The 27,976-nt window shown below is 43.9% G+C and overlaps 1 protein-coding gene, 1 long non-coding RNA gene and 2 pseudogenes across 2 annotated transcripts in view; 3 read left to right on the top strand and 1 right to left on the bottom strand.

The window, feature by feature from the left end:
* LOC138849922 (uncharacterized) overlaps nt 1–21,502 on the bottom strand; it is a 292,574-nt gene extending 271,072 nt beyond the window's left edge. Inside the window, exons 1-2 of the long non-coding RNA XR_011389134.1 lie at nt 20,930–21,502; nt 20,380–20,438 (exon numbers count right to left, since the gene is read on the bottom strand). This is a non-coding gene — a long non-coding RNA (uncharacterized lncRNA). The remainder of the gene's footprint in view (nt 1–20,379; nt 20,439–20,929) is intronic.
* Nucleotides 7,823–7,906, top strand: LOC127490814 (small nucleolar RNA U3; annotated as a pseudogene).
* On the top strand, nt 8,701–8,941 carry LOC100341082 (large ribosomal subunit protein eL38 pseudogene; annotated as a pseudogene).
* MSC (musculin) lies at nt 21,268–23,780 on the top strand. Its single transcript, XM_002710631.5, has 2 exons — nt 21,268–21,783; nt 22,650–23,780. Exons 1-2 carry the CDS (start codon nt 21,268–21,270, stop codon nt 22,734–22,736), a joined length of 603 nt encoding a protein of 200 aa, XP_002710677.1. The 3' UTR covers nt 22,737–23,780.
* The last annotated feature ends 4,196 nt before the right edge of the window (nt 23,781–27,976 follow it).

Below are 27,976 nucleotides of genomic sequence, written 5' to 3'. Positions count from 1 at the left end.
ATGAAGGAAAAATTGTCAGAATGAAGGAGTAATTATAAAACTCAACAGTAATAGTTGCAGCTTCAATAGTCTACATTAAAGAATGGATAAAACTGGAGAGAAGATCAACAAAGAAATAGAAGACATGAAAAACACTACAAATCAAGTGGACTTCACAGAGTACAACAGTAGAAGACACGTTCTTATTAAGTGCATATATATCTTCTTGGAAGATTATAGTGTAGGCCATACAAGTATCAAGAAACTTAAAATAACTGAAATAATACAAAATACTTCTCCAATAGGAGAAGCGTATTTGGGGAAATCACATATACATGCAAATTAAGCAAAATACTTCTAAAATGTACCAACAGATCAAAGAAGAAATCACACAGAACATTAGCAAATATACTCATGAAATAAAATTAAAATCAAACACATTAAATCAAACCTTAAAGGATACAACTAAAGCAGCAATTAGGGGAAATGAATGCCAATACAGAAAACATAGGTTATACTGAAAAAGAAGGTAGTCCTTCAGTTTGTGGCTGAGGAATGAGCTGGATGCCACTGAGGGGCTCTGAGAATTCTGAGTTCTTTCTGGGTTGGTGAGGATTCCATTCCTTCCAGGGAAAATGGGCAAGAAAAAGTAATAAAAGGCAACCAATTTGAAACGATGATATGATATTGTGTGCATAAAACTCTGAAGAAAGTATACACACGCGCAATTGTTAGAGCTAAAAAGTCCAGCAAAGTAGCAGTATACAAAGTCAACACAAAAAAGCCACTGCATTGGTATACACTGAAAATGAAATTAAAAAATTATTTAAAAATCCCATTTATATTACCACCCAAAAGAATAAAGCAACCATGAATTGGCTTAACCAATAGGTAAACATCAATAAAATGAAAATTATAAAACATTGCTGAAAGAAATTAAAGAACACATAAATAAATGGAAACACATCACTTATTGATAGATTGGAAGACAATATTTTTAAGATGGCAACAATATCCAAAGAAATTCAGAGATTCAATGCAATTCCAAATGTGTTTTTTAAACAAAATCCTAATGTGTCTTACAAAAATAAGAAAAGCCAATATATAATTCAGATGGAATTTTAAGGGATCTCAAATAGCCAAAACAATAATGAAAAAAAAAAAAAAAGCAGAGACCCATACTACAAAGCTGCAATATGCAAAACAATATGGTACTGGCACACAGACTAGTGGAATATTTAATGAAAACCCAGAAATAGGGGCCAGCGCTGTGGCACAGTGGGTTAAAGCCACAGCCTGAAGCTCTGGCATCCTTGAGGGCGCTGGTTCTAGTCCTGGCTGCTCCTCTTCCGATCCAGCTCCCTGCTATGGCCTAGGAAAGTAGTAGAGGATGGCCCAAGTCCTTGGGCCCCTGCACCCGCCTGGGAGACCCGGAAGAAGCTCCTGGCTCCTGGCTTCGGATCATCGCAGCTCCAGCCATTGTGGCCATCTGGGGAGTAAACCATTGGATGAAAGACCTCCCTCTCTGTCTCTACCTCTCTCTGTAACTCTGTCTTTCAAATAAATAAAATCAATCTTTTAAAAAAACCATAAATATGGCCGGCGCCGCGGCTCAATAGGCTAATCCTCTGGCTTGCGGCGCCGGCACACCGGGTTCTAGTCCCGGTCAGGGCGCCGGATTCTGTCCTGGTTGCCCCTCTTCCAGGCCAGCTCTCTGCCGTGGCCAGGGAGTGCAGTGGAGGATGGCCCAAGTGCTTGGGCTCTGCACCCCATGGGAGACCAGGAGAAGTACCTGGCTCTTGCCATCGGATCAGTGCGGTGCGCCGGCTGCAGCGCGCCGGCCGCAGCGGCCATTGGAGGGTGAACCAACGACAAAAGGAAGACCTTTCTCTCTGTCTCTCTCTCTCACTGTCCACTCTGCCTGTAAAAAAAAAAAAAAAAAAAAAAAAAAAAAAAAAAAAACACATAAATAGGCCGGCGCAGCGGCTCAATAGGCTAATCCTCCACCTGTGGCGCCAGCACACCGGGTTCTAGTCCCGGTCGGGGCGCCGAATTCTGTCCCTGTCGCTCCTCTTCCAGTCCAGCTCTCTGCTGTGGCCAGGGAGTGCAGTGGAGGATGGCCCAAGTACTTGGGCCCTGCACCTCATGGGAGACCAGGATAAGCACCTGGCCAGGATAAGCAGCGGCCATTGGAGGGTGAACCAACGGTAAAGGAAGACCTTTCTCTCTGTCTCTCTCTCACTGTCCACTCTGTCAAAAAAAATTTGTTTTTAATTTAAAAAATAAATAAACACCCATGTATGTAATCAAATGATTCTTGACACATGTTTCAATACCATTCAAGGAGGAAAGGATAGTCTTTCCAACAAATCGTTCTAGGAAAACTGGATATCTGCAAGCCAAACAATAAATATGGACCCTCATCTAAACTCATATACAAAAAAAAAAAAAAAACTCAAAATGGATCAAAGATCTAGATATAAGATCTAAAACTATAAAATCCTTAGAGAATAAAATGATAGGTGGAAACTTCACAACATTAGATTAAATAATAGGTGGAAACTTCACAACATTAGATTTGGTGGTAACAAAAGAAAAAATAGATAATATAGACTTTATGAAAATGTTTTAAAAATATGTGCCTCAAAAGATATTATCAACAAAACAAAGAGGCAACACTTAAAATGGGAGAAAATATTTTTAAGTCATCTAGAGTATGCACCACCTAACAATGTTTGTGTTAACTATAGAGCTCATAGATGATGGGAGTCCCCCAAGACTTAACAGAGCTGAAAAACTCCTTTTACTTAGTGTTGTCATAGTTGTCATACCATTATACCATATCACATTCCTCATGTATTTGTCATGATTCTGATATAAAACCTCCCACTGCACTGCCATTCATATAAAAGTACAACACATACAATTATGTACAGTTCTTGATAATTATAATAAATGACTATTTATTGGCTAATGTATTCACTAGACTATACTCTTATCTTTATTTTACAGTGTGCTCCTTTCACTAAAAAGAAAAAATAAACTGTGAAACAGGGAGATCTTTCAGAAGGTGTATGGAAGAAGGCAGTTATCACAGGAGATATCAACTGTAGGTACATTATTGTCTCTGGAAGCCACTCGAGTGGCAGGTAGAAGACAGTTATATTAGTGATCCTGAATCTAGGTATGCTTAATACACAAATAAGTACCACTGAGTTACAATTACCTACAGTCTTCAGTACAGTACCATGCTGTACAGGGTTGTAGCCTAGGAGAGATAGGCTACACCACACAACCTAAGTGTGTAGTCAGCTATACAATCTAGGTGTGAGTAAGTACAGTTTAATGATCATACAAGGACAAAATCACCTGGGAACACATTTTTCAGACTAGAATCCTGTTGTTAAGCAGAGCATGACTATATCTGGTAAGAGACTGGCATCTACAATATGAAAATTACTAAAACTCAACAACAACCAACTCAAAATTGGGTAAAAGACTTGGATAGACATTTCTTTGTACAAAGGAAACAAATTTACAATAAGTACATGAATAGATGCTTAACATCACTAATTATTAGAGTAATGAAAATCAAAACTATAATAAGATACCCCCTCTACCCCTTAGGATGGCTAAAAAGTGGGAAACAACAAGTGGCAAAGATGTGGAGAAACTGGAATATTATATGCACTGCTGTGAAATTATAAAATAGTACAGTCACTATGGAAAATAATATGGCAATTCCTCAAAAATTAAGAAATAATTACCATATGATACAGCATTTCCACTTCTGGGTATACACCGCAAAGAATGTAAGCATGATCTCAAGGAGGTATTTGCACACCTATGTTCATAGCAGCATTATACACAATAGCTAAAATAGGGAAGCAATCATGTATACTAACAAATAAATGGATATGCACAATATGATATATGCACATGATAAAATATTATCCAGCTTTAAAAGGAAGGAAATTCTAATATGTGGTAAAATAGGATTTACCCTTGAGGATATTATGCTAAGTGAAATAAATCAGTCACAAAAGACAAATACTGCATGGTTCCATTTATATGAGGTAGTTAGAGGAATCAAAATCATAGGAACACACAATAGGCATTTACCTTATAAATTAATTGCCAGTTAAGACACCTTTACCTTATATTTGAGTATCTGGGTTTAATAACCATCCCTGGCTCCTGACTTCAGTTTTCTGTTAATACAGACCCCGGCTGGCAGCAATGACAATGGTTAAAGTAACTGAGTTCCTCACATCCATATGGGAGATCTGGATTGAGTCCCAGCTCCCAGCTCGCAGCTTCAGCCCAGCCAATGAGATTATGAGTATTTGAGGAGTGAAACAGTGGATGAGCTCTCTCACTCACTTGCTCTGTCTCCCTCCTTCCCTCTTTCTTCTCAAATAAATAGTGTGAATATATACACATATACATTAGTAATGGTATATATATATGCTACTAATAGTAATAGTATATAATATATGCATTATATATTAAATATACATATTTTTTGATAGGCAGAGTGGACAGTGAGAGAGAGACAGAGAGAAAGGTCTTCCTTTTGTCGTTGGTTCACCCTTCAATGGCCGCCAAGGCTGGCGCGCTGCGGCCGGCGCATCGCGCTAATCCGAAGCCAGGAGCCAGGTGCTTCTCCTGGTCTCCCATGGGGTGCAGGGCCCAAGGACTTGGGCCATCCTCCACTGCACTCCCTGGCCACAGCAGAGAGCTGGACTGGAAGAGGAGCAACTGGGACAGAATCCAGCGCCCCGACCGGGACTAGAACCCGGTGTGCCGGCACTGCAAGGCGGAGGATTAACCTATTGAGCCACGGCGCCGGCCTAAATATATATTTATATATTATAAATGTTATATATATTATATATATAATGTTATATATATTATAGATATTATAGATATATATGTATGTATATGTTATATATATTATAACTATAGAGACAGAAAGCAGAATGATGATAGCCAGGGTTGGGGAAAGGTAAAGGAGAATTACTGTGGCCGGCGCCGCGGCTCACTGGGCTAATCCTCCGCCTAGCGGCGCCGGCACACCGGGTTCTAGTCCCGGTTGGGGCACCGGATTCTGTCCCGGTTGCCCCTCTTCCAGGCCAGCCCTCTGCTGTGGCCAGGGAGTGCAGTGGAGGATGGCCCAGGTGCTTGGGCCCTGAACCCCATGGGAGACCAGGAGAAGCACCTGGCTCCTGGCTCCTGCCATCGGATCAGCGCGGTGCGCTGGCCGCAGTGCGCCAGCCGCGGCGGCCATTGGAGGGTGAACCAACGGCAAAGGAAGACCTTTCTCTCTGTCTCTCTCTCTCTCACTGTCCACTCTGCCTGTAAAAAAAAAAAAAAAGGAGAATTACTGTTTAATAGATACATAGCTTCATTTTTATCAAGGAGTTATGGAGATGGGACAATGGTGATGGCTGTACATTACAACTGTATTCAATAGTACTAAATTGTACAATTAAAAATGGTTGAGATAGTAAATTTCATGTTATGCAAATTTTATCACAATAAAATTTTGTAAAATTTATGTCTAACAAATAATTTAGGAAGTCATGTCTGTTTAAAAGTGCTCCTTAATTTGTATGTGAAACCAGTTGTCTGCAGATTGCTTCATGAATGCATTGTCAATTTATGAAAATCAGTATGGAAACATTTGAAGAGTTTTTAAAATGACATATTGTGTAGTATGCTTTGTGTGAAATAAATTCTTTACAAGACAGTGTAAAGGAGGGGGGAGCTCAAATCAACAACCTAAATTTCCACTTTCATAAACTAGAAAAGGAAGAACAAACAAACCCAAACGCAAGTAGAGACAAAAAAATTTCCACTAAGGTGGAAATATATAAAATAGAGAACACAAAATAGAGAAAAATCAACAAAATCAAAAACTGGTTCTTTGAAAAGATCAACAAAATTAACAAACCTTTAGCTAGACTGACAAAAAAAGACAAGAAACAAAGAGAAAGGATTCAAATTACTTACATGAGGAATTAAAAACATCACTACAGACCTTACAGAAATGAAAGTGCTTAAGGGGATGCTATCAACCACTATATGCCAACAAATTACATAATACAGAAAAAAGTGCACAAATTCAGATAAACACAGACTATCAAAACTGACTCAAGATGAAATAAAATTTCTGAATATATATAATAAGAGATAATATGAGATTTAATTTGTAACTTAAAAATTGCACACAGAAAAGAATCCACGAGTGTACTGGTGAATTCCATTTAACATTCAAAAACCAATTAAACAGTTCTTTACTAAGTTTTTTTAAAAGAAAAAGAAGGAACACTTCCCAACTCATCCAATGATGCCAATATTACTCCACCAAAGCCACACAAAAAAATCACAACAGAAGAAAATGATATAAATATACAAACATACTCAATGAAAATACTAGCAAATCAAATCTAGCAACATATAGAAATGATTATGCATAACGACCAATTGGGGTTTATTCTAAGTATGCAATGTTGACTTAATATCCAAATGCCAATTAATATAATACACTATATCAATAAAGGATGAAAAATACATAATCATCTGAAATGCAGAAAAACATTTGACAAAATCCAACACTCCATGGTAAAAGTATTAAACAAATACTCCCTCAACCTGACCTACACCTTGATTTTATGCCAAGTAAGATGATGATAATTAAAGAACAATAACCACTGTTTTAAGGACATGAAGAGATCAAGACTTTCTCACACTGCTGCTTAGAATGTGAGATGGCAGTCACTGTACGAATGCATTCTCAAAAAGTCAACAATACAGTTTCCATGTGACCCACCATTTCCTCTCCTAGATATATATCCAAGAGAACTGAAGTCACATGTTCACACAAAAACTTGTACATATTCATACCAGCATTATTCCTAATGGCCAAAGATTGAAAACAAACCTTAATGACCACAGGATGATGATGTTTAAGTAAAATTTGGTATATACATACAAGAGGATATTATATAGCCATATAAAAATACATTATTAATAACATTTTAAAATACAGATGAACCTTGAATAAATTATGCCTAGTGAAATAAATGAGGTTCTAAAGGTATGTGGCTTATTATATAGATGGCTTTTAAATGGAATGCTATGATTTCAATTATGTAGTATGTCCAGAATGGGCAAATCTATAGAGGCAGAAAGATTAGTGGTTTCCAGGGTGGCTGCAGGAGAGAGGGAAATGGGCAGTGACAATGAATGGCTATGGGGTTTCATTTTGGAATCAGAAAAATATTTGGGAATTACATAGTCAAGATAGTTGTACAACTTTTTAAATATAGTGTAAAACCACCAAATTGCATACATAAAGGGTAAGTTTTAAGGTATGAGAATTATATTTATTTCAGTTAAGAAAAAAATTCAGTGGTTACATCCATCCCAGCAATATGAAGAAAAAGAACGTGTAATTAAAAACTAAGACTATTCAATCAATTACATAGGATTAAAATAAAATAAGAAAAATGAATATGTTGCTCTTATATACTCACAGTGTTTTCTACTTTGGAAAAAAATTACATTTTGCCATGACCTCCAAAGCATGTATTCTTATCTAATTTGGATACTCCTGACTTCAGCAGAATGCCTAGCATTGCACATTGTTTTGCTTATTAACCTCTTTAGGATTTGACATTTTTGGTCCAAGAGCACTGTGTTAGTCTGGGTTCTCTACAGAGACACAACCAAAATGATGTGTATGTGTGATTGTGTGTGTGTGTGTGTGTGTATGTGTTGTCTACAAAGATAATTCAAAAAGTTCATGGGAAAAACAGTATTAAAAGACAAGTTTATTAAGACTATACTTTCAGGGATCATTTCTATAGTTTGCTACTAAAGACAAGTTTATTTTCATGCCAAGAAGTTTTGAAATCCATGAATACTTTTTACATAATATATACTTCCTGTGAATTTTTGAAGACTCCTCATATATCTACATATATATAAACACAAGTCTTTATCATACATCTGTATGGAGAGAAAGAGATTTATTTTAAGGAACTTTCTCATCCGATTATGGAATAAAATTTGCAGAGCTGGCTGGCAGCCTGAGAGACCCTGGAAAGAGCTGCAGTTTTAGCTTGAAGGCCATTCTGCTGGCAGAATTCCTCTTCTGTGGTCTTCCCCCTGCCAAAGGTTTATTTATTCATTTGAAATGCAGAGTTATGGGGAGGGGAGGAGAGGGGAGAGAATAGAGAGAGGAGGGGTTTTCCATCCACTGGTTCACTCCTCAGATGGCCATGACATCCAGAGCTGAGCCAAACTGAAGTCAGGAGCCAGGAGCTTCCTCTGGGTTTCCCATGTGGGTGCCAGGGCCCAAAGACTTGGACCATCATCTGCTGCTTTTCCAGGCACATTAACAGGAAGCTGTATTGGAAGTGGAGCAGCTGGAACTTGAACCAATGCCCATGTGATGCCAGCGCTGCAGGCAGCAGCTTAACCTACTGCGCCACAGTGCCAACCCCCCTAACATTTCCTATTCTTCCTGGGAGGTTAATTGTTTTCTATTAAGGCCTAAACTGAGTAGATGAGGCCCGCTCACACTATGGAAGTCTAATAATTGAAATGCTTGTCTCAACTTTAAAAAAAAAATGCCTTCACATTTTTCCCCTGTCTTCTTCCTTATGCCACTTGCTATGCCAGTCCATGCCCTTACCTCCAAGTCTCTTTGCCATGCCTGGAAAATTTGAGGAAATCAAGCATTTCCTGCTCACAATCAGAAACAAGAATACCAAGTGTGTCAAGATCAAGAAAAGAAAGCATAATGCAAAGTTTGAAGTTCAATGCAGCAGGTATCTTATTATATTTGTGATTACAAAGAGAAAGCAGAAAAATGAAAACAGCTCTGCCACCAAGTTTGACAGTGAAGGAGCTGAAAGGAACCAGACATATGACTGTGTTAAAATTATTTTAAAAATATTCATTTATATATTTTTACTTATTTGAAAGCCAAAATAATGGGGAAGGAGAGTGGGGGAGGCGGAGAGGGAAAGAGGGAAAGGTGGGGAGAGAGAGAGGGAGAGAGAAAGGAGAGAGAGACGGGGGTGGGGGGAGAGAAATCTTCCATCTGCTGGTTCACTCCCCAAATAGTTGGGCTAGGCCAAGCCAATGCAAGAAGCCTAGAACTATTCACATTGGAAGTAGGGACCCAACTACTTGGACCACCATCTGCGGCCTCACAGGATAAGTTAGCAGGAAGCTGGATAAGAAGCAGGGATTCAAATTGGCACTCAGAAATGTGATGCTAGGGTACCTAGTGGCAGCTTACCCAACTCTGCCACAATGTATATTCATGTATGTACGTATGTGTGTGTGTATGTGTGTGTAAACACCTTCACAGAAACATCTAGAATAATGTTTAACAAAACAGCTAGGTAGCATGGCCTAGCCAAGTTGACACATAAAGTTAACCATAACAGGACAACCACATAACATATACAACATAGAAAGATCATATAGTCATAACAGGAGTACTGGTTCTAATTCTGGACATCTGAGAACCCTCTTCAACTCACTGTCTTTGTTATGTTCAGTGAGAGACTTCAACTCCCTTAGCCCCAATACCTTTATCTGTAAAAGGTGGGGGATGTTGCAGTTCAGAGTCCAGAATGAGAAAATAAGGTTATTAGGGAAAGTCCTCTGTGATCATACACCCTACGCCAACGAGTGGCCAAAAGCTAATAGTGAAAAATCAGGTTTATTAGTAATTTAAAACAACCCAAATTTGCTGTGATCCCAATGGTTCTGAGATATATTGAAAGAAATCTGTTAATACCTCAATGTAGCCTAAATTTTAAAGAATACTTTGGAGGCCCATGTTGTAGTGCAGTTGGTTGATCTGCTGCCTGTGATGCCGACATATGAGCACTGGTTCCAGTTCCAGCTGCACCACTTCCAATCTAGCTCTCTGCTGATGCACCTGGTAATGCAGCGGAGGATGGCCCAAATGCCTGGGCCCCTGCCACCCACATGGAACACCCAAGTGGAATTCTAGGCTGGCTTTGGCCTGGCCCAGCTCTGACCGTACCAGCATACCACAGGCTCCCACCTATATAAACGTCATCTAAATCTCAGAGTACCTTAGATGAACTCTGTTCCTAACTTGCTTCCCTACCTTACCAAAACCTAAAGAACACAATTATGACCCATCCTTGCAATTTCTCATCATCAAAGATGTAAACAGGTCATCTTATCAAGATTTGACTATTTCTAATGCAGAAGAGCCATATGTCAACCACCATGCTACATAACCTCACATCAATGGGTGTAAGAGCTAATCATTCACCCTCAACAGGGCTCTGCATCCTGCTTTGAAATGCTTTCCCCTGCCCATAGGTAGAACCGTTTTGTACTCTCCAGATGGGTTACTCTCCCACATTTCCCATTTCTGTTGAGTCTCAGAGCTCATGTTATAACTACATGTTCTAGTCACTGAATTCTTACTCTAATGAAAAAAACAGAACATCGAGGGCCTCCTTCTTTAACGTCTCATTACAAATCTTAGTCATTTGCAGTGGCATCCTACATTATTTTCCTTTTGTTTCAGACAAACAAGGCTATCTCCTCGTTCTCTTCTCTTTCTACTGTTGGTGGCATTTTGACCCATTGCAAGTCCTTTCTTCTCCCCACATGTCAAGGCCTTTAATCTCTTCCTCCTCTACAGAATCTTCCCCTCAGAATATAAGCAGAAGAAGCTCTCTCTTAAAAAATCAATAAAATAAAATAAAATTTTCTATCAGGGTGCCATCTCAAAAACCACCATCGAAGGCCAAGACAAAACATGTGAAACAAAAGTTCTTAAAACACTGGATATGAGATAATGACAGACAGTGAACACTAAGAGATGGCAAAAACAAACAGGTGAGCCCTACAACTATCCCAGCTCTTGCTGTAACAGTTTCCAATCTGTAGAGCATAAAAGGTGAGTCCAGGAGGATCCAAAAAGACTTTCTGAATTGAGCAGAGAGCTGAAGAACTGGAGAAATCAAAGCAGCGGGAATTCAAAAAACATGGTCCCAGAGAGAAGAGGGATGCACAAAGAGTTAACCCAAGAGGGTCCTCCAGTCTTATTCAGCTGCTCAGCACCAGTGTCTGAGGAAACCCAGCACTACACAGTGCCTGGAGTGCAGGTGCTAGATAGCTTCAGGCCCTTGTCTCCCACAGTCTCCAAGCATTTCTACCTAGGCTGAAAATTTCTTTGTCCTCATTTTACAGTTCCAAACCAACCTGTCACTAAAAACAGCTAACTGAATTGAGGGAGTGGTGCAGCCAGACCTACAGAGTCCCTGATCATAAGACTCATGAGGTAATTTATCTCCCTTTGTCTTGAATGGTTTCTTTTCCAGGAGCCCCATGCTGATAACAAAAAGTAACTACCACCTGCAGGTAGCTCCTACACAGACTGCAGCCTGCTTTGCCTTCACCAAAATTCCCCAAAGAATATAATATCACCACCCAGTAGAAGGAGGTTCATGCTCACTATAGAGCAACCAAGGACTGCACACAAACTGAATGTGCCTCAATTTCAATCTCTAAGAACAGTAACTGTCTTGCTGTGTGTCAGGAATGAGGATCCAGTTTTAAGGATTCTATAGCAATTCTTCGCACCAGTTTTGGGTGTTTTCTATAACATCTGAAGGAAAAATCACCAAAAAGGATGAAAGGGAACCATGCCAGGTACTCACACAGATGTAGGAATAACACAGAGAGTGCTCAGAAGAGCACTGCCACCATATTACAAATGAATAGCCCTAGCCTGAGGGCTACTCGGATTCCTTCTATGCATAATAGAAGATCCAAAATCATATTATTTCCAAGTAACTTAACTGCATCCCAGAACAAAGATCAATAATATTTATAGGAATACAAAATTACCCAGCATCCAACAGGCAAAATTCACAATGTCTGGCATTCAACCAAAAGTTACTAGGCATGCAAAGAAGCAGAAAAACATGACCTACAATTGGGAGAAAAATCCACAGAAACTGACAGTCACAGACCCAGCATGCTGGTGGTCTGGGCCCACTTCCTTTTGCTTCCTGCCTGGCTCCAGCATCCTAATTTAACCTGCAGCACAGGTCACTCTCTGTTCACATGTAGATCTATTCTGTTCCCTCATTTGCAAAGGGACCCACCTCCTGGGTGCTTCTGATGGAGCAGACTCAAAGAATCTGGCAGGGTTTACGGCCTTGCTCAGCACTCACTTCCTATTCCACAGAGGTATCTTCCTTGCTTTTGAAAATGGCTATGTCTTTTTAGATTTCTATTTTTATAATGTAGCTCTTGTTGCAATGAGGTTGAAACATGGGAGTAACTTAAAATGTGATTTTACCATATCACCTCAACTGGAAGTCCCCGTTATTTCCTGAAACGTGCCCTTTGCTTTCACGAACACTGCTCTCTTGGTTTTCTGCTCACCACCCAGATTACTGCCTTTCTTTCTCTGAATCCCCCTTCTTGAGTCACCAACTGAATGTATGGACTTTAAAGAACTCCACACTTGGCCCTTTTCTCTCCTTACTCTGTGATCCCCTGAAATTTTATGAAAATTCAGAATAGCTTAAATGGTATTAAAGATTGATTTCATTTTTATAAGGAGGAAAGAGTGTTCTTGGGACATTTATAACAAATATAACTCTTTGGTCATTTACAATTACTGGGGACTGTAACAAGCACAGTACATGATCGGTAGATAGACATGGAAGCTACATGTGAAAACAGAAAACAGTCTTCAGAAGCTCATCAGGTTAATGAGAAACGTAATTGGGTCCCTGTGAGTGCTAACAGTGAGAAAAGCACATAGGAATAAACTGAATTGGTTAAACAAAGGGCAAATAATGGTTGAGTCTGGGTCTCCCATTAATAATGGGTGCAGCCTGCACTGCGTTCATGTTTTTGTGAATGTTTTCAGTCCTAAAATATGTAGGTAGTCTTTCACTGGCTGTTCGAACAAAATAGCTTCCATTGCCTTCTTTGAACTTATAGTTTAGTCTTCATTTTCTTACTTACTTTAACTCCTTTCTTGTCTCCCCTAAAGGAGGTTGCGTAAATGTAGCAATCTAAGAAGGAATAGGGGCAGGGTGATGAAACAAGGCATAGAGATACCTTGTCTAGTTCTGTTTCTAACATCCTCAAAGAGTTCTCCTTTGCAACTAAAACCTGAAGAACATAGCAGGATTGTCTTTGTTTTTTTTCCTGCTATTTGGGCACAAATAAGCCAAAGAAGGGGTATCTCATCAAGAAAAAATGAGCACATTTCCCAAAATACCTCCCTTTATGGTCATCTGTTAGAGCTCATTTTAGAATCAGAGGTCAGAGAGAGTTGGAGTTAGAGGAACAAAGTTCACATGTAAATGAAGTTAAGTTCCTCTTTTTCAGAAGAGTTGGTCAAGGCACTGATTGAGGAAGAGCACGGAATCCCTGTTCTCTGACACCACAAAGTGTCTATTACATGAGCGCTTCCTTCTGGTGCCAGGAGCCAATGAAGTTTTACTTGATGTCTTACAGGGAATAGGATATGGAGTGAGGGTAGGGATGGGGGTGAGAGGGCAGCTAAAGTGGGAATATTCTGACCAGGATCCAATATTGGGATAGATGGTAGGGATAGAATAAGACTCCAGGGGCCAGCATTGTGGTGCAGCAGGTTAAGCCTCCCCTTGTGACTGATGCCCACATCCCATATGGGAGTGTCAGTACCAGTCCCAACGTATCAGCTTTTGATCCAGCTTCCAGCTAATGTGCCTGAGAAAGCATTAGAAGTTGGACTTTTGCCACAGGCATGGAAGATCTGGATGGAGTTCCTGGCTTCTGATTCCAGCAGGGCACAGACCCAGCTCTTGTGATAATTTTGAGAGTGAACCAGAAGAAGAAAGATAAGATCTCCTCCCTTTTCCTTCCTCCCTCCCCTCCCCTCCCCTCCTTTCTTCTCTTTTCCCTCTTCTCCCTTCCCTTCCCCTCCCCTCCCCTCCTTCCCTTCCCTTCTCCTCTCATCTCTCTCCCCTGCCCCAACCTTTCAAATAAAATATGTCTTTGGAAAAAAAGAGAGAGAGAGAGAAGCCTATATGAGAAATAATGAGCACAATAATATAATACTGACCTTCTACAAAGCTCTAGCTTTGGGGCCAGCACTGTGGTGCGGTGGGTTAAAGCCACCGCCTGCAGTGCCAGCATCCCATCTGATCCAGCTCTCGGCTAATGAACCTGGGAAAGCAGCGGAAAATGGCCCACGTCCCTGGGCCCCTGCACCCACATGGGAGACCTGGATCTTGGCTTTGGATTGGCTCAGCTCTGGCTGTTGTGGCCATTTGGAGAGTGAACCAGCAGGTAGAAAGTTCTCTCTCTCTCTCTCTCTCTCTCTCCCTCCCTCCCTCCCTCCCTCTCTGTAACTCTGCCTTTCAAATAAATAAAATTTTAAAAAAGCCTTCTAGTTTCCAGGAGTATCTGCACACACAGGTAATCTTATTTGACCTTCACTTTCTGGGAAAAACATGGAGGAATGAGCTCCAGAAGAGTGGGCAAGTGGCCAAGAATTTCTCGTCCAACAAATGCAGAGGTCTTCTCATGGCAATTACAGATGGAGCTATTTTCAATATGTGTCATGGGTAGGATGGTATTTCTCCCCTAGATTAGTTCCCCAACTAAATCAAACAAGGTTTGGGACCACACCCTGGAGGCTAGCAGTGTGTGCTACAATTTTTTTTTTTAAGATTTATTTATTTATTTGAAAGGCAGAGTTACAGAGAAGGAAAGAGAGAGAGAAACAGGGGGAAAGAGAGAGACAGTCTTCCATCTGCTGGTTCACTCCCCAAATGGCTGAAGCTGGGCCAATCTGAAACCAGGAGCCTGGAGCTTTTCCCAGGTCTCCTATGTAGGTACAGGGGACAAAGGACTTGGGCCATCTTCTACCGCTTTCCCAGGCCATAACAGAGAGCTGGATCAGAAGTGGAGTGGCCGGGACTTGAACTGGCACCCACAAAGGATGCTGACGCCACAAGGGCAGCTTTACCCACTATGCCACAGCACCAGCCCCGTGAGCTACAATTTTGAGAGGCTTCAGGGACAGAACATTTTCATACTTCTAAGTATTGCCAATGAAATCAAAAGTACTTAAAAGGGGAAATTCCTTGAAACACAACTTTCTTAACTTCTGCCTAAGAGTGAAATGTTGCCTCAAGGGATTCCTAAAAATAAGATTGTTCTCAGACCCATCAGCCACAGCCCTAACCCAGACTCTAACACTGCTGTGTTCTGGGGTCTGCAAGCTGGCCTCCTGCAGAGCCCTTCCCCACAGGGCATCTTCCTCCTAAGAGCTGGCTTCTTTCATACGCTAATTAAGCTTCAAAGTCCTTTGCAGGAGCCACACAGTTGGAATTTGGAACTCCCTAAAATCTAAAGCTACTATTTTTAAAAAGAGTCTTTGCCTAAAAGCACCTGCACTTTCAGTTGTTAAGACAATCAATGAGGACTTTTTCCTTCTATCCAAAAGGGCACAGAAAATCAGTTCTGTACTCAATTTTTTCATCCCCCCCCCACACACACACGCTGCCTTCCCATCAGAGCTATGGGTGGGGGGAGACAGGGAGAAAAAGAATGTGGGGGGTGCACAAGAGAGAATGTGTCTTTCCAACTGCTGTTTCACTCCCCAGAAGCCAAGAGCCAGGAGCTAGAAGCCTCATCCAGTGTTCCATGTGGGCGCAAGGGCCCAAACACTTGGGCCATCTTCTGTTGCTTTTCTGAGGCCATTAGCAGGAAGCTAGACTGGAAGTGGAGCAGCTGGGATATGAACCAGTGCCCATATGGGATGTCAGCACTGCAGGCAGTGGCTTTACCCACTATGCCTTGACATCAGCTCCTCACTCTTCATTCTTAACCCAGGCTATTCTACATCCAGCCTCCTCCAAGCTGATGTGTCCAGGCACTAGCCTAACTGCATGTTACACCTCATAAGATAAGGGGACAAGGGTGCAAAATTCTTGTCACAAACTTCTGGATGAATAAGTCACCTACAGAGGACTGGGTGTGTGGGAATGACAGAGGACTCTGGATTCTGATTGGTGCCTACCTCATGGCTGGGGAGAGGGTGAAAAGTTCTCTTTCTTTTCTAACCCAGAGACTAGTGACATAGTAGATGACCCCAATACAAAAGCAGCAATGGACCAGGAACAGGGCCCAGGTCTTCATGTAGATGAAGGAGGAAGATCTTGATCTGACCCTGTGCCTTACACATGAGAAGCTCTGCCTGTGACCAGCAGGTGTGCATGCTATGTGACTGACATTCCACATGACCCATGAACGAGAGCCTTCCTCTCCCTGGCCTAGTCACAGTCTAACCCTATGGCTGCTGTGAAAAGACCCAAGCACTGAGCAACGGAAGCCCTGGTCTCAGGGTGGTCCACCCAGCATGGAGAATCAGCCTTGTGCCTGGGTGCGAGGTGGTTTCTGTGAGGAAAGGTGATGGAAATACCAACTAGAAATATTTCTCTGCATGCTCTAGGGGAAGTGGGATTATGAAAGATTGAGTACATGTGGTGGGATGCAGCCCAGATGACAGGGGAAAGTGGGAGCAAATGTGTTGTTACTCGTGTTTCTTGTACTATCATGCACGTTTCTGTGAGGATGTGCCCTCCTAGCAGATGCGAGCTGGTTTCACCAGCACCTTGCAGAGCACACAGCAGACACTCAATGCAGGGTTACAATGCTACTCCATGAGATTACCCCCTGACTAGTCCAACAGAAATACAGTGAGATATGCATGCATAATTCTAAATTTTTAGTAACCTATTAAAAGAAAAAGGTGCAATTGATTACAATATTGCATTCAACTTAATATATCCAAAATGCAATCATCATTTGACATATAATTAATATTTAACATTAATGGATATTTTATAATTTTATTCATGCTACATGCTACATTTTAAATACCGGTCTGCATTTTACACTACAGTACATGTCTAGTCACACTTCAAGCACTTAGCAGTAGGACACTCACATGTCCTAGTTGGCTTCCACATTGGCCAGGACTGATCTCGATTCTTGGTTTTTCTAGATCAAGAACACAGACAATTGCCCAAAGGGTATGGGCAGTTTCTCCAGCCAATAAGAGAGTGCAGGTCATCAGGCTGCTGTGGGGAGTGATACCACCACAGAGACAGGTACAGAGAGCTCTATCCATTCAAACACTTTCCTACAACAGCTGTTTCTTAAGCACTTACTACACATTTTGTTGGGCATTTTGAAGGGCTTTACAGAGCATAGAGAAAACCTGTGTTCTCCATAAACCCTAGGCCCACCTTACTTGCCTGACTCTAGAATTTCTCATGCAGTAATATAATAAAGAATAGAGGGGAAAATGACAATGAATGGCCTCTTTTTCTATTCTCTCTCTCTCTCTCTCTCTCTCTTAAAGTTTTTACTTATCTATGAAGAAGAGACAGAGAGAGAGAAAAAGAATCATCTAGTAGTTCACTCCCCAAGTGCCTGCAACAGCAGACCTAGTGCTGGGCCAAACCAAAGCAAGTTATCTTTAATTTAATCCAGGGCAAGGGCCATGTGAGTGGCAGAGACCCACTCTTTGAGCCACCACTTGCTGTCTCCCATAGTGCACATTAGCAGAAAGCTAGAATCTGGAGCAGAGCTGCAACTCAAACCCAGGCACACAGGAATGGGATGTAAGCATCCCAGGTGGAATCTTAACCATTGTGTCGAGTGCCCAGTGTGTAACTGCTGTCCAACTTCATTGCCCCCCCCACCTTTTTTTTTAAGTCTATATTTTAAAATGCTTTACCATATTAGCACCTTTCTGTGTTATACCTGAGCATGATGCTTTTACATACACTATAATTCAAGGTTTTCAATAACTCTGACATAGGTGTTTTATTACCTTTTTTCATTAGGGAAAGTAAGCTTGGACAAGTGCTATGACATTATGGTGAAAGAACTTGAGGCAAAAAAAGAGAGTTCCTAAGAAAGTCCCACCCATTTTTCCCTTAGTGAGGTCCATCATAGGACCTATGGGACTGTGTATTTCAGACCCTAGACATCTGTAATCAAAGCAAATAAATACCCCAATGCCATCCAAAACTCAGAACACACACTGCAACCCCAACCCTGGTTTAGTTTCAGGGCCTGCCACATACTGGTTATATGATGATGCACAAGACAATTCATAGTTTTAATCATAACTAGCATTTACTGATTTCCCAGGACCTAGGAAATGCATATATGTATGTATGTATATATTTCCTGTTCCTCGCAAAAACATAATTCATTTTACAGACCAGGAAACTGAAGATCAAAAGAAGCCAATTGCCAAAAGTCACACATCCAGTAAGCAGAAAATGCAGGAGGAGGAAATGCTGTTCCGTGTATTAGGGTTTGTAACTTTAACTGTTCCCCCATCAAATATCTACAAAGAATATTTTTGAAAAGTTTCAAGATCATCAATGCACCCAATAAACAATCAAAAATACCTGTTACAATTCTAAAAGTTTGTAAAGCATGGGCAGATAGTAATCAGGCAGCTTGTTTTTGCAAACACAAAAATAAAGTCTCTATTATTCATTTGCAATGTGTGGCAATTTTTCCAAATAATGGGAAAAAAAAAAACAAAACAGGGCTTTCAACAGAGAGAATTTTCCTTACACTGTTCTGCTGGTGGGACTAGGAGGGCGTCACTGTAATCTTTCAAGGGAAAGGGAAAGTAAAAGTGCTTTAAAAGTGTAAATTGGTGACAAATGTTAGATACTAAATGTTACAATGAACCACAGTTACAACCTAATATTAAAAGGTTACATGTCCTCATTTTCATTATAAGTCTGCAATTTGAAAAAAAAAGAGAGATCATAGATAAAATAGGAAAAAGATCAATGGAGAAAAAAATAAAATAGCTGACTTTCCTGAATCAGAATAGAAGGAGGGTGGGGGGAAGAAAAGAGAAAGAAGGAGAAAGGGAGGGGAAGAGAAAGAAGGAGGAGGGAGGGCATGCACTGTGAAAAATAAGCCCAAATGGCTGGGGTCAGCCAGTTTCTTCAAGAAAAAGAAACTGGCCATGACCCCCTTCCCATTGAGGCTGGGTACAGTTTTTGCGACTGTTTAGAGAAATCTAGCGCTCTCCCCACCATTAATCTTTTCTAAGAAAGACTTTGTTCTGCACCTGTATAAACAATCCAGATTTTTAAAACCTATATGCCTGCCCCTAATGTGTGAGACTATGTATTTATTCTGATAGCTTGGAGTCATCAATAGGCAATACCAGAGAGCTACCCTGAGAACTGCCCCCCACAACCACCCCCTGTCTCCTTCCTGGCTTTGGCTGGCCAGGCACACCTACAGTCAAGTTCAAGTTCAAGCTCTCCAAGAAAGATTTCCATGCTCAGTTAACACTCCCTGTGTTTCCCCAGGCCAGAGAGAACTGAGAATAAATGATCTTGTTACTCAGTTTGTCCCAGAATTGAGTCCAATCTCCAACCAATGACAAAATGGGAAGAAAACTTTTGCCAGTGGGAGATGAGTGGGAGGGGCTGTGTGAAACACCCCGCAGGAGAGAGGCATGGCCTGGGAGACCAAGGTGGAATGGTGCCTGAGTGATGAAGTCAGCCCCAGCCAGCCACCTGTTGCAGCACTTCAGGCGCAAAGCTGGCAGCATTTGTTCTGCTGCAAGAACGGCAGAGCGAGGTGAGCCAAGCAGCTGTAGCCCACTGCCCTGGGCTGATTGCACATCCATTCCTTTGCACACTGCTCAGCTCGGGACCCTATGGACGTTCAGAGGAAGCACGATTTAACAACTGTGCAGTATGGTGAAGACTGTTATCTCACTGTAGAACACTGTAGATCCTATCCCAACCTCAGGGACAGTTACTCCATGACCCATTCATGCTCACTGAGACCAGTGCATGGTTCACAGCAGGCACCGGGTGGCTCCTTCTTGGTGCCCATTTCCAAAACGGAGTACTCAGCCCCTAACCATGTGCTACACTGCCCCTTCAATCTCCTGTGGGTTTGCTTCGGGGATAGGGGCAGGGTGTTTCATTTTTGGTTGGAATAGGATATGAGAATTCTGAGTTCTGCTTTGTCATGTTTTTCTCTACGTTGACCACTGTCCTGATTTAACATTCTGCATCCAGAATCTTGCCGTTGGAAACACAATCTAAAACAGTAATGGATTCTTCACTCGTAATTCAATGCATTTGGGCAGGACCCTCCATCATATGCATTATGGTCTTTAAAAGTGCATCACACAGGGAATCCTCAAGACAGCGGAAAATACCAGGTACCACATTCCATAGTTTGGAACTGGGACATCAATGGGTCAGGGATTCTAGACAAGTGTTTTTGAGGCTTTTTTCTACTCACCAACCTGGTGATCTGGGGTCCTTTACTTCACCTCTATTTACCCAGCTCAGTTTCAAGATCTGCAAAGTGAAGATAATAGCATTTAAGTTACAGATGTTGTTGGAAGAGGAAAGGAACCAATGTAGGCAAATCGTGAAAGGATATTGAAGAAGGATGAAGGAAAAACGAGAGGTAAAGTGCATGGCTTGGAGTTGTTGGCTCCTGCTGCATTCCCTCTGGCAAGCCTTAGCTATGCAGCTCCTGGTGAATGAATTTGAAAAACCTTTCTGCTGAAAAGACTGAACAGTCAGTCAGTGGTTAGGACCCGTGTGTCTCTAAGTGTCTGCTATCTTCGCCACCCCTGGAGGTACTGTAGGCAGGAACAAACCCCCACCCCCATCCCGCCCCGCTCCACTCCTCCAAAGCACACTTATTTGGGACACCCCCAGGGGCCATCCGGCCTCAGTGTCCAGATCTCAGCTCTGCAGAGATATCCCCTTCCCCCGCCCCCATCAACCACTCCTCTGCACGCAGAAAAGCGGTCCCCACCCCTTCCACGCCCCTGCCCCACCTCTTGCCCCCCTCTGCAACCCCCTTTTCTTTGCCCGGGGTGGTTCGTTCCGAGGAGTGCAGATAAATAGTCCTGTCAAAAGGCGCAGCTCCTGGTGGTGCTCCTAGAGCCCCGGACCCGGAGCCAACTTCTGGCCCTTCCTCCTTGGGTCAGCGGCAGGGCGCGATTGCTCCCGCATCCCACCTTGCTCTCCGCGCCCACGCACCTCAGGGCCCAGGTCTCCAGTCCTCCTCCAAGCTCGCTCTGGTCCCCGCCTCCGCCGGGGAGCGGAAGGCGGAGACCAGGAGACTGGCCCTGAGGGAGGAAGGCGGGCGCGCGTGGGCGCGGGGCACCACACGATGTCCACGGGCTCGGTGAGCGACCCCGAGGAGATGGAGCTGCGGGGGCTGAAGCGGGGGTACCCGGTTCCCGCCTCCAAGAGGCCGCCCCTCCGCGGCGCCGAGCGCAGCTACGCCTCGCCCAGTGACAACTCGTCTGCGGAAGAAGAGGACCCCGATGGTGAGGAGGAGCGCGGCACCGGAGGCTGCAAAAGGAAGCGGCCTCGTGCGGCTGCGGGAAGCGGCGCAGGTGGAGGTGCCGGGGGCGGCGGCGGCAAGAAGCCCCTCCCGCCCAAAGGCTCGGCAGCCGAGTGCAAGCAGTCGCAGCGGAACGCGGCCAACGCCCGCGAGCGCGCCCGGATGCGCGTGCTGAGCAAAGCCTTCTCCAGGCTCAAGACCAGCCTGCCCTGGGTGCCCCCGGACACCAAGCTCTCCAAGCTGGACACGCTGCGGCTGGCTTCCAGTTACATCGCGCACCTGCGGCAGCTGCTGCAAGAGGACCGCTACGAGAATGGCTACGTGCACCCGGTGAACCTGGTAGGGGCGCCGCGTGCGAGCCGGGGCCAGCCCACCAGATGCCCCACGCACTCCCTGGCGCCGGGCAGGCTCCGTGGGTTGGGAGGAACCCGAAAAGGCGATGGGGGGGCAGAGGTTGGTTTGGAACGGGAGGTGAGGAGGCCCAGTTAGTGTCCCCTAAATCAAGAAAGGGCCCAGCCATTTCCTGGAGGAGAATTGTCCATTTTTCTGGGTTTGCATCATTCTGATGTTTGCACCTGGAGCTTCGCCCAGGGACAGCCACTGGCTGATATCCTACTTCCGGGGTAAATCTTGGTTCCAACTCCGTCCACTATCCCGTTGCAGACTGCATGGCAAGGCTCCCTCAGCTTTTCCAGCCTTGACTCTGGCCGGTTTGCATCAGCAAGCCCTGTGCTTTCGGCAAAGGGGGAGGGAAGGCCGAGCTTTGAGTGTTTAAACTGCTGTAGGATAGCAGGATTTCCCCAGACGGGATTTGTTTGGAAAGTCCCTCTCTAGCCTGCCAACTCTTCTGGCTTGGGAAAGATCACATCCACGCTTATGGAAGCCCGGATTCTTACTTGGAAATTGTGTGCGCGCCTGCGTGTGTGTTGGGAGAAGCAAATTAAACGAAATCCCCAACGCATACAAGTTTCACCGAATCATCGTGCGGGCAAAGTCCAGGAGGATGCATGAACCGATTGGCATAATCAACATGCAGTACAATTAAAACCCTTGTTTAGAGATAAGGCACGCAAGTTCTCAGAAGGCTGATAAAATCCGAGTTACTCAAAGCCAGGGATATCTGGGGTTCACTTAGGAGAGCGGTTTCGGTTTGAGACAGGGTTTCTCCTCTCCTATCTGACAGCTCTTTCTGTTTGCACACACAGACATGGCCATTCGTGGTCTCTGGACGACCGGACCCTGACACCAAAGAAGTTTCCGCAGCCAACAGACTCTGTGGAACCACCGCTTAGAACCGTGCTCGAACTCACTTACTGGGATTATTTGTTAAACATGTTGCTTGCGGAGGCCATGGAGGGAAGGCCGAGAGGGAGAGCACCCCACAGGGCAGACACAGGATGCCTTCGGATTCTCCTTGGCCCTCCTGGGTTGCCCGGAACTGCGAACACGAAGCAGGGCGGGCTTGGCCGTCCTCGCAGAGCGCAGGAGCTGCGCCACGACGCTTTGCCTCTGCAGAAAGAGCTCTTTTCCTGTGGACAGCGCGGACCCACGTTCAGCCTGGGGCTTTCGCTCTGTAGACTAAGCCCCGCAGCCCTGGGAACGCAGCGCCACGCCAACGAGGGTTAGGCTCCCGGCCGAGCCAGAGGGACAGTACCCGTAGCGGCCGGACTGTGCACAGCCCATTTCTCCCGCGGACGGTGTGGTTAGACCGCGCTTTAAAGACAGGGGGCCTGAGGTCCACGTCGAGGTGTGCGTTACTTTGAAGAAAGAGGCTCTTGGCGCACAGACGCCGGCTTTGTAGCCCACCGGGCAGCGCCCTCCTAGCTGGCGGGAGGATGTCTGCCTCACGCGGGACGCGGCTAAAACTGACTTCGGATACCGTCTGAGGCCGGTTCTGCCCGCGTGTCCCGGGCCAGTCAGCCTCCGCGCCGGGGCCCGGCTCCCTACTACCCAGCCCAGGCCCAGATCTCCGGCCCAAGCTCCCGTCTCTTTCGTCTCTTTCGAATCAGGCTGCGCACCCCCTTGCCGCCCTCTCCGGAGCCTCCCCACGCCGCACAGCACCAACTTGGCTCCTTTGGCCCTGTCTCTCTCTTTCCCTCCTCCGGGTTCCGGCGCCCGCCTGCAGGCTCCCCACCTCCTCCTCCTCCAGACTTCCCAACAGGCCTCTCCCAGCCCTGTCTCCCGGCGCCCAAGTTCTTCCCCGTGCGGCGGGTGGGTCGCCGGCGCCATCGGATACCTGATGACCCTGCTTAGGAGGAGCGCGACACTCTCGAGAGGCCCCGCTCCCATGATAATTAACATATGTAAATAAATTTATTTTTTTATGAATAATAAAACGAGTGTGTAAACTGTGTGGCACGGGGTGGATGCGGCACCTTTTAACAGAAAAGGGTTTGGCTCTGGGATTTCCCTTTAAAGTGCTGAGCTCCAACTCTGGACAAGGCTGTGGCTCTTTGCGGGTGGAATGGCGGCGCTCACATTTGGATCGGATCACTGCATTTCTAGACGTCCCCGTCCTCCTTGTTTATCTCCGAGAGTCTGATTCTTCGGGAGGAAGAGGTTCCGGGAAGGCAAGAGCTGGGGGCCCCATGTAGGGCCCCCAAAGTCTTCTGAGGCCAAGGCTGCACTTAAAGTTGATACCAGTGCACAGCTGTCCTAGGTGCACTGTGTCTTCTCCATGCTGAAGCACACGCCAATGCTTAGAGTTACAAGTAGTTCAAAAACCCCTTAATGCACCCCCCCAGAGTCCACAGGTCTCAGATTTGATAGAATAAAACCATAATATAAAAAGTCCGCGTGTATTTCAGCAGAGCTGCTACTTTTTCTTTCTTAAACACTTTAATATGGTGCCTTTAATACCGGTCATCTCATTTTCAGCGTCCCCCCCCCCCCATTTTCACTGCAAGTAATGTTAACAATCAAAACCTGCGATATAATTTTTTAAGTGCAAATACTTTCAAAAGCAATGTTTTCTTAAAAGAACATTTACAAAAATGCAAAGGATAAAACGACCTCAACAACTGCTCAGTTTGGGGTTCTGTCTATTATTTTATCAAATTGGCAGTTTTCTTGACCTGAGAGGAAAAGTACCAGTATAGATGGATTTTAGTTAGAAAGTGAGGAGGTGGGAAGCATAACTTCCTGTTTTGCATGAAAGCAAACCAAAACTCTGGAGAGGTGCTTTCTGACACCGGGGACTTCATGGATTTTGTTTACAACTAGGGAGGGATTCAGTCCTCAGGATCTGGTCTTCAGATGCCAGGTGCCAGGCTACAGAGGTGGGGGCTTCAACAGGTCTGTTTCTGTGGCATCAGAGGCTCCTTGGCAGAGGGAACTGGCAGGAACTAATGTCAAGAAATGCAAGCATGGTCGAAGACACTTCAGTCATGAGATGGAGGTGGCAGCTTCATAAGAGTGGGGTGTCTTACTGGAGGTCAGATGGATTGTAGTCAAGGCCATTTCCAAAGCTTCCCACAAATGAAGTCCTTTTCACAGTGAGGGTGGGGTGTAGCATGTTGATTAAGGAAAACCTTAATGTCTATAGAACTCACTGCAGACCCAAGCTGTGTCACCGGACTAGTAAACATGTGCAAGGTACCTTTCCCCTCTGAGCCTCAGTTTCCTCATCAGTGATGGGGGCAGTAACAGTGCATGCCTGAGAAGTGGGTCTCAGGAATAAACATAGTAACATATCTAAGTAAACCAGCCTTTACTGACTGCTGGCCACTAAACGAAACCAGAGGAAAACATTCTGGCAAAGGAGACACTTCCACTGGGTGGGATGTTGTTGGGGTCCATCCTCAAACATGAGCTCTGGTTTTGTGTGTGATGCTCCAACTACACGTGTAAAAGAGAAACATCCCAGAGGGTTTGCTAGCAGAAGAAAACAGAAAGAATAGGTTTGTTTGTCGCGAATACAAATAAGATCAAGCTTCTGAATAAACAAGGAAATATTTGGGCAAACTTTCATAAGTAAAAGAAATATTTAAAATATTTGCTTCTCTAATTACATTCTCTAAGGGCACTTCAGGAGGAGACCCACGGATTTTTCTGCCTCTCCCTATTCCGTGACTCACATGTGTATAGAGTGTTGCATGAGTCCAGTACCCTATAAACTCATTTTTATGGCCACTATATAATCCTATAATTTATGCAAAAAAGAAACATTCTCAAGGATTTTTGGTCCATGATTTCTGTAAAAAGTCCAACATCTAGATTTATGTTCATTTTTAAAAAGGAAGAAAAAACGAAAGAGGTCAATTTTTTTGGTTAATTCAGAATGAATCAGTATAAACTGCTCACACTTCTGTGCAAAAACTGCTGTCTAGAGAGGATGTAAGCACCCTACACCATTCTTGTCTTTGTCTCCCTCAACTGCAATGCACTCAAAGTGGTAGAAAGCCTTCATCATTTTCCTTTGGGATTTGAGTTAGAGAACTGGGAGCTGGGGTGGGGTTGGAGCTCTTAAGAGGAAAGGAGCAGTGTATCCGTAGAGTCACTTCAATTTGGTTGTAGTTCTGTGAGAGCAAAGAGCAGAAAGCAAAATTCAAGAGTGCAAAAAGCGCTGAATAACAAACAAAATGAGTAAATTAAAAAATACTTTTCAGGGGGCTTTTTGAGGACCCAAAGCACTTTTATTACTGATAGTGACTCAACCAAAGAGAACAGAAATCCCCTTCCACAGACTCTTCCTAAGATGAATGGTTTAAAAGACATGCTTTCAGCACTGTAATCTTGAAACATTCAAGCGTTTGTCTTCATGGTGGCTGTTGAATTGATTTTGCACATATTCCTTTGCACGGGGCTTCAAGCTGCAATTTCACTTTCATCTGGTGGCTCCTTAAAGATACCAAAAGTGACCTTTGCAATTTACAAAGGGATTTTTAAAGCCATTTAAAAAAATTCTGATAATAAATGCTTCAAAGTTAACAACAAGATAAATTAGGACATAGGGCAGAAGATTGGCCTGGTGGTTAAGATGGTGGTTGAGATAGCCATAATTCACATTTGAGTGCTAGGATTTGAGTTCTGGCTTCACTCCGGACTCCAGCTTCCTACTAATACAGATTCTGGAAGGTAGCAGTGATGAGTCAAGTACTTGAGTCCTTGCCACCCATGTGGGAGACCTAGATTGAATTCCTGGTTCCTGGCTTTGGTCTGACCCAGCCCAAAATGGTACAGGGATTTGGGGAGTGCACTAGAAGATGTGAGATCACTGTCTCTCTTCCTTCCTTTTTTTAAAGATTAATTTATCCAGAATATTTGAAAGTAAGAGTTACACAGAGAGAGGAGAGGCAGAGAGAGAGATAGAGGTCTTCCATTCACTGGTTCACTTCCCAAATAGCCCCAACAGCCAGAGCTGAGCAGATCCAAAGCCAGGAGCCAGGAGCTACTTCCGGATCTCCCATGTGGTTGCAGGGGCCATCTTCTACTGCTTTCCCAGGCTATAGCAGAGATCTAGATCGGAAGTGGAGCAGCGCCCACATGGGATGCTGGCATTGCAGGTGGTGGCTTTACCTGCTATGCCACAGTGCCAGCCCCTCTCTCTTCCTTTCAACTAAATAAAATAGACACATTTTTAAAAAAGATATCTTCCACTCATAAAAAGTAAAATTAAGTTGACCATACCCTATTATCATATATAATTAACATATTTTTAATTGATAATATATTGATTAATATATAATAAATAACTAGATAATTTGGTGACTACTTCTGAAAGTATTAAAAATTAATAGTAATTTTAGCCACATCTGGAAGGGCAAAATCAAGTGAATTCACAATTGACTTCTCACTAATTGGTGGCACAGGAATAGCTGGATTGCCTTAGCTGTGTAACTGAGCACCTGGCCTGCATCACCTTTCAGTGGAAAAGGCTGCATACTCACCTGCAGGCAGCCAGGGGACTTGCATGTTGTGCTCACCACTCACCACCCATCTTACTTTTCTATTCTGTTCACCTTCCGTGTTATTTTTCTTCTTTCTCCCACAATAGTGAACATTGATCCAGACAAATCCTATGAAGGTATAGGAAGTAGCCAATAATCCATCTATTAATCTAGTAAAAGTGCTTAACACAAAGGCACAATTATCTTGAAGGATCTCAGTCTTGTCCTTTGCTGCTTCTGCTACCACTAAGGTAGTTCTGGATCATCTTGGGGATCCTTTATCAATTATAGTGAAGAGGAGCATGGAGCAATATAAGTGAAAAATCTGAAATAAAGAAATAGAAGGGCGGCCAGCGCCATGGCTCACTAGGCTAATCCTCCGCCTTGCGGCGCCAGCACACTGGGTTCTAGTCTCAGTCGGGGCTCCGGATTCTGTCCCGGTTGCTCCTCTTCCAGGCCAGCTCTCTGCTGTGGCACGGAAAATCAGTGAAGGATGATTCAAGTGCTTGGGCCCCTGCACCCACATGGGAGACCAGAAGGAAGCACCTGGCTCCTGGCTTCAGATAGGTGCAGCATGCCACCGTAGTGGCCATTTGGGGGGTGAACCAATGGAAAGGAAGATCTTTCTCTCTGTCTCTCTCCTC

This window comes from Oryctolagus cuniculus, chromosome 6 (assembly GCF_964237555.1).
Source record: "Oryctolagus cuniculus chromosome 6, mOryCun1.1, whole genome shotgun sequence".
NCBI classification, from domain to species: domain Eukaryota; kingdom Metazoa; phylum Chordata; class Mammalia; order Lagomorpha; family Leporidae; genus Oryctolagus; species Oryctolagus cuniculus.
Note: the sequence above shows the minus strand (reverse complement) of the source record. Positions and strands in the feature narration are given on the sequence as shown.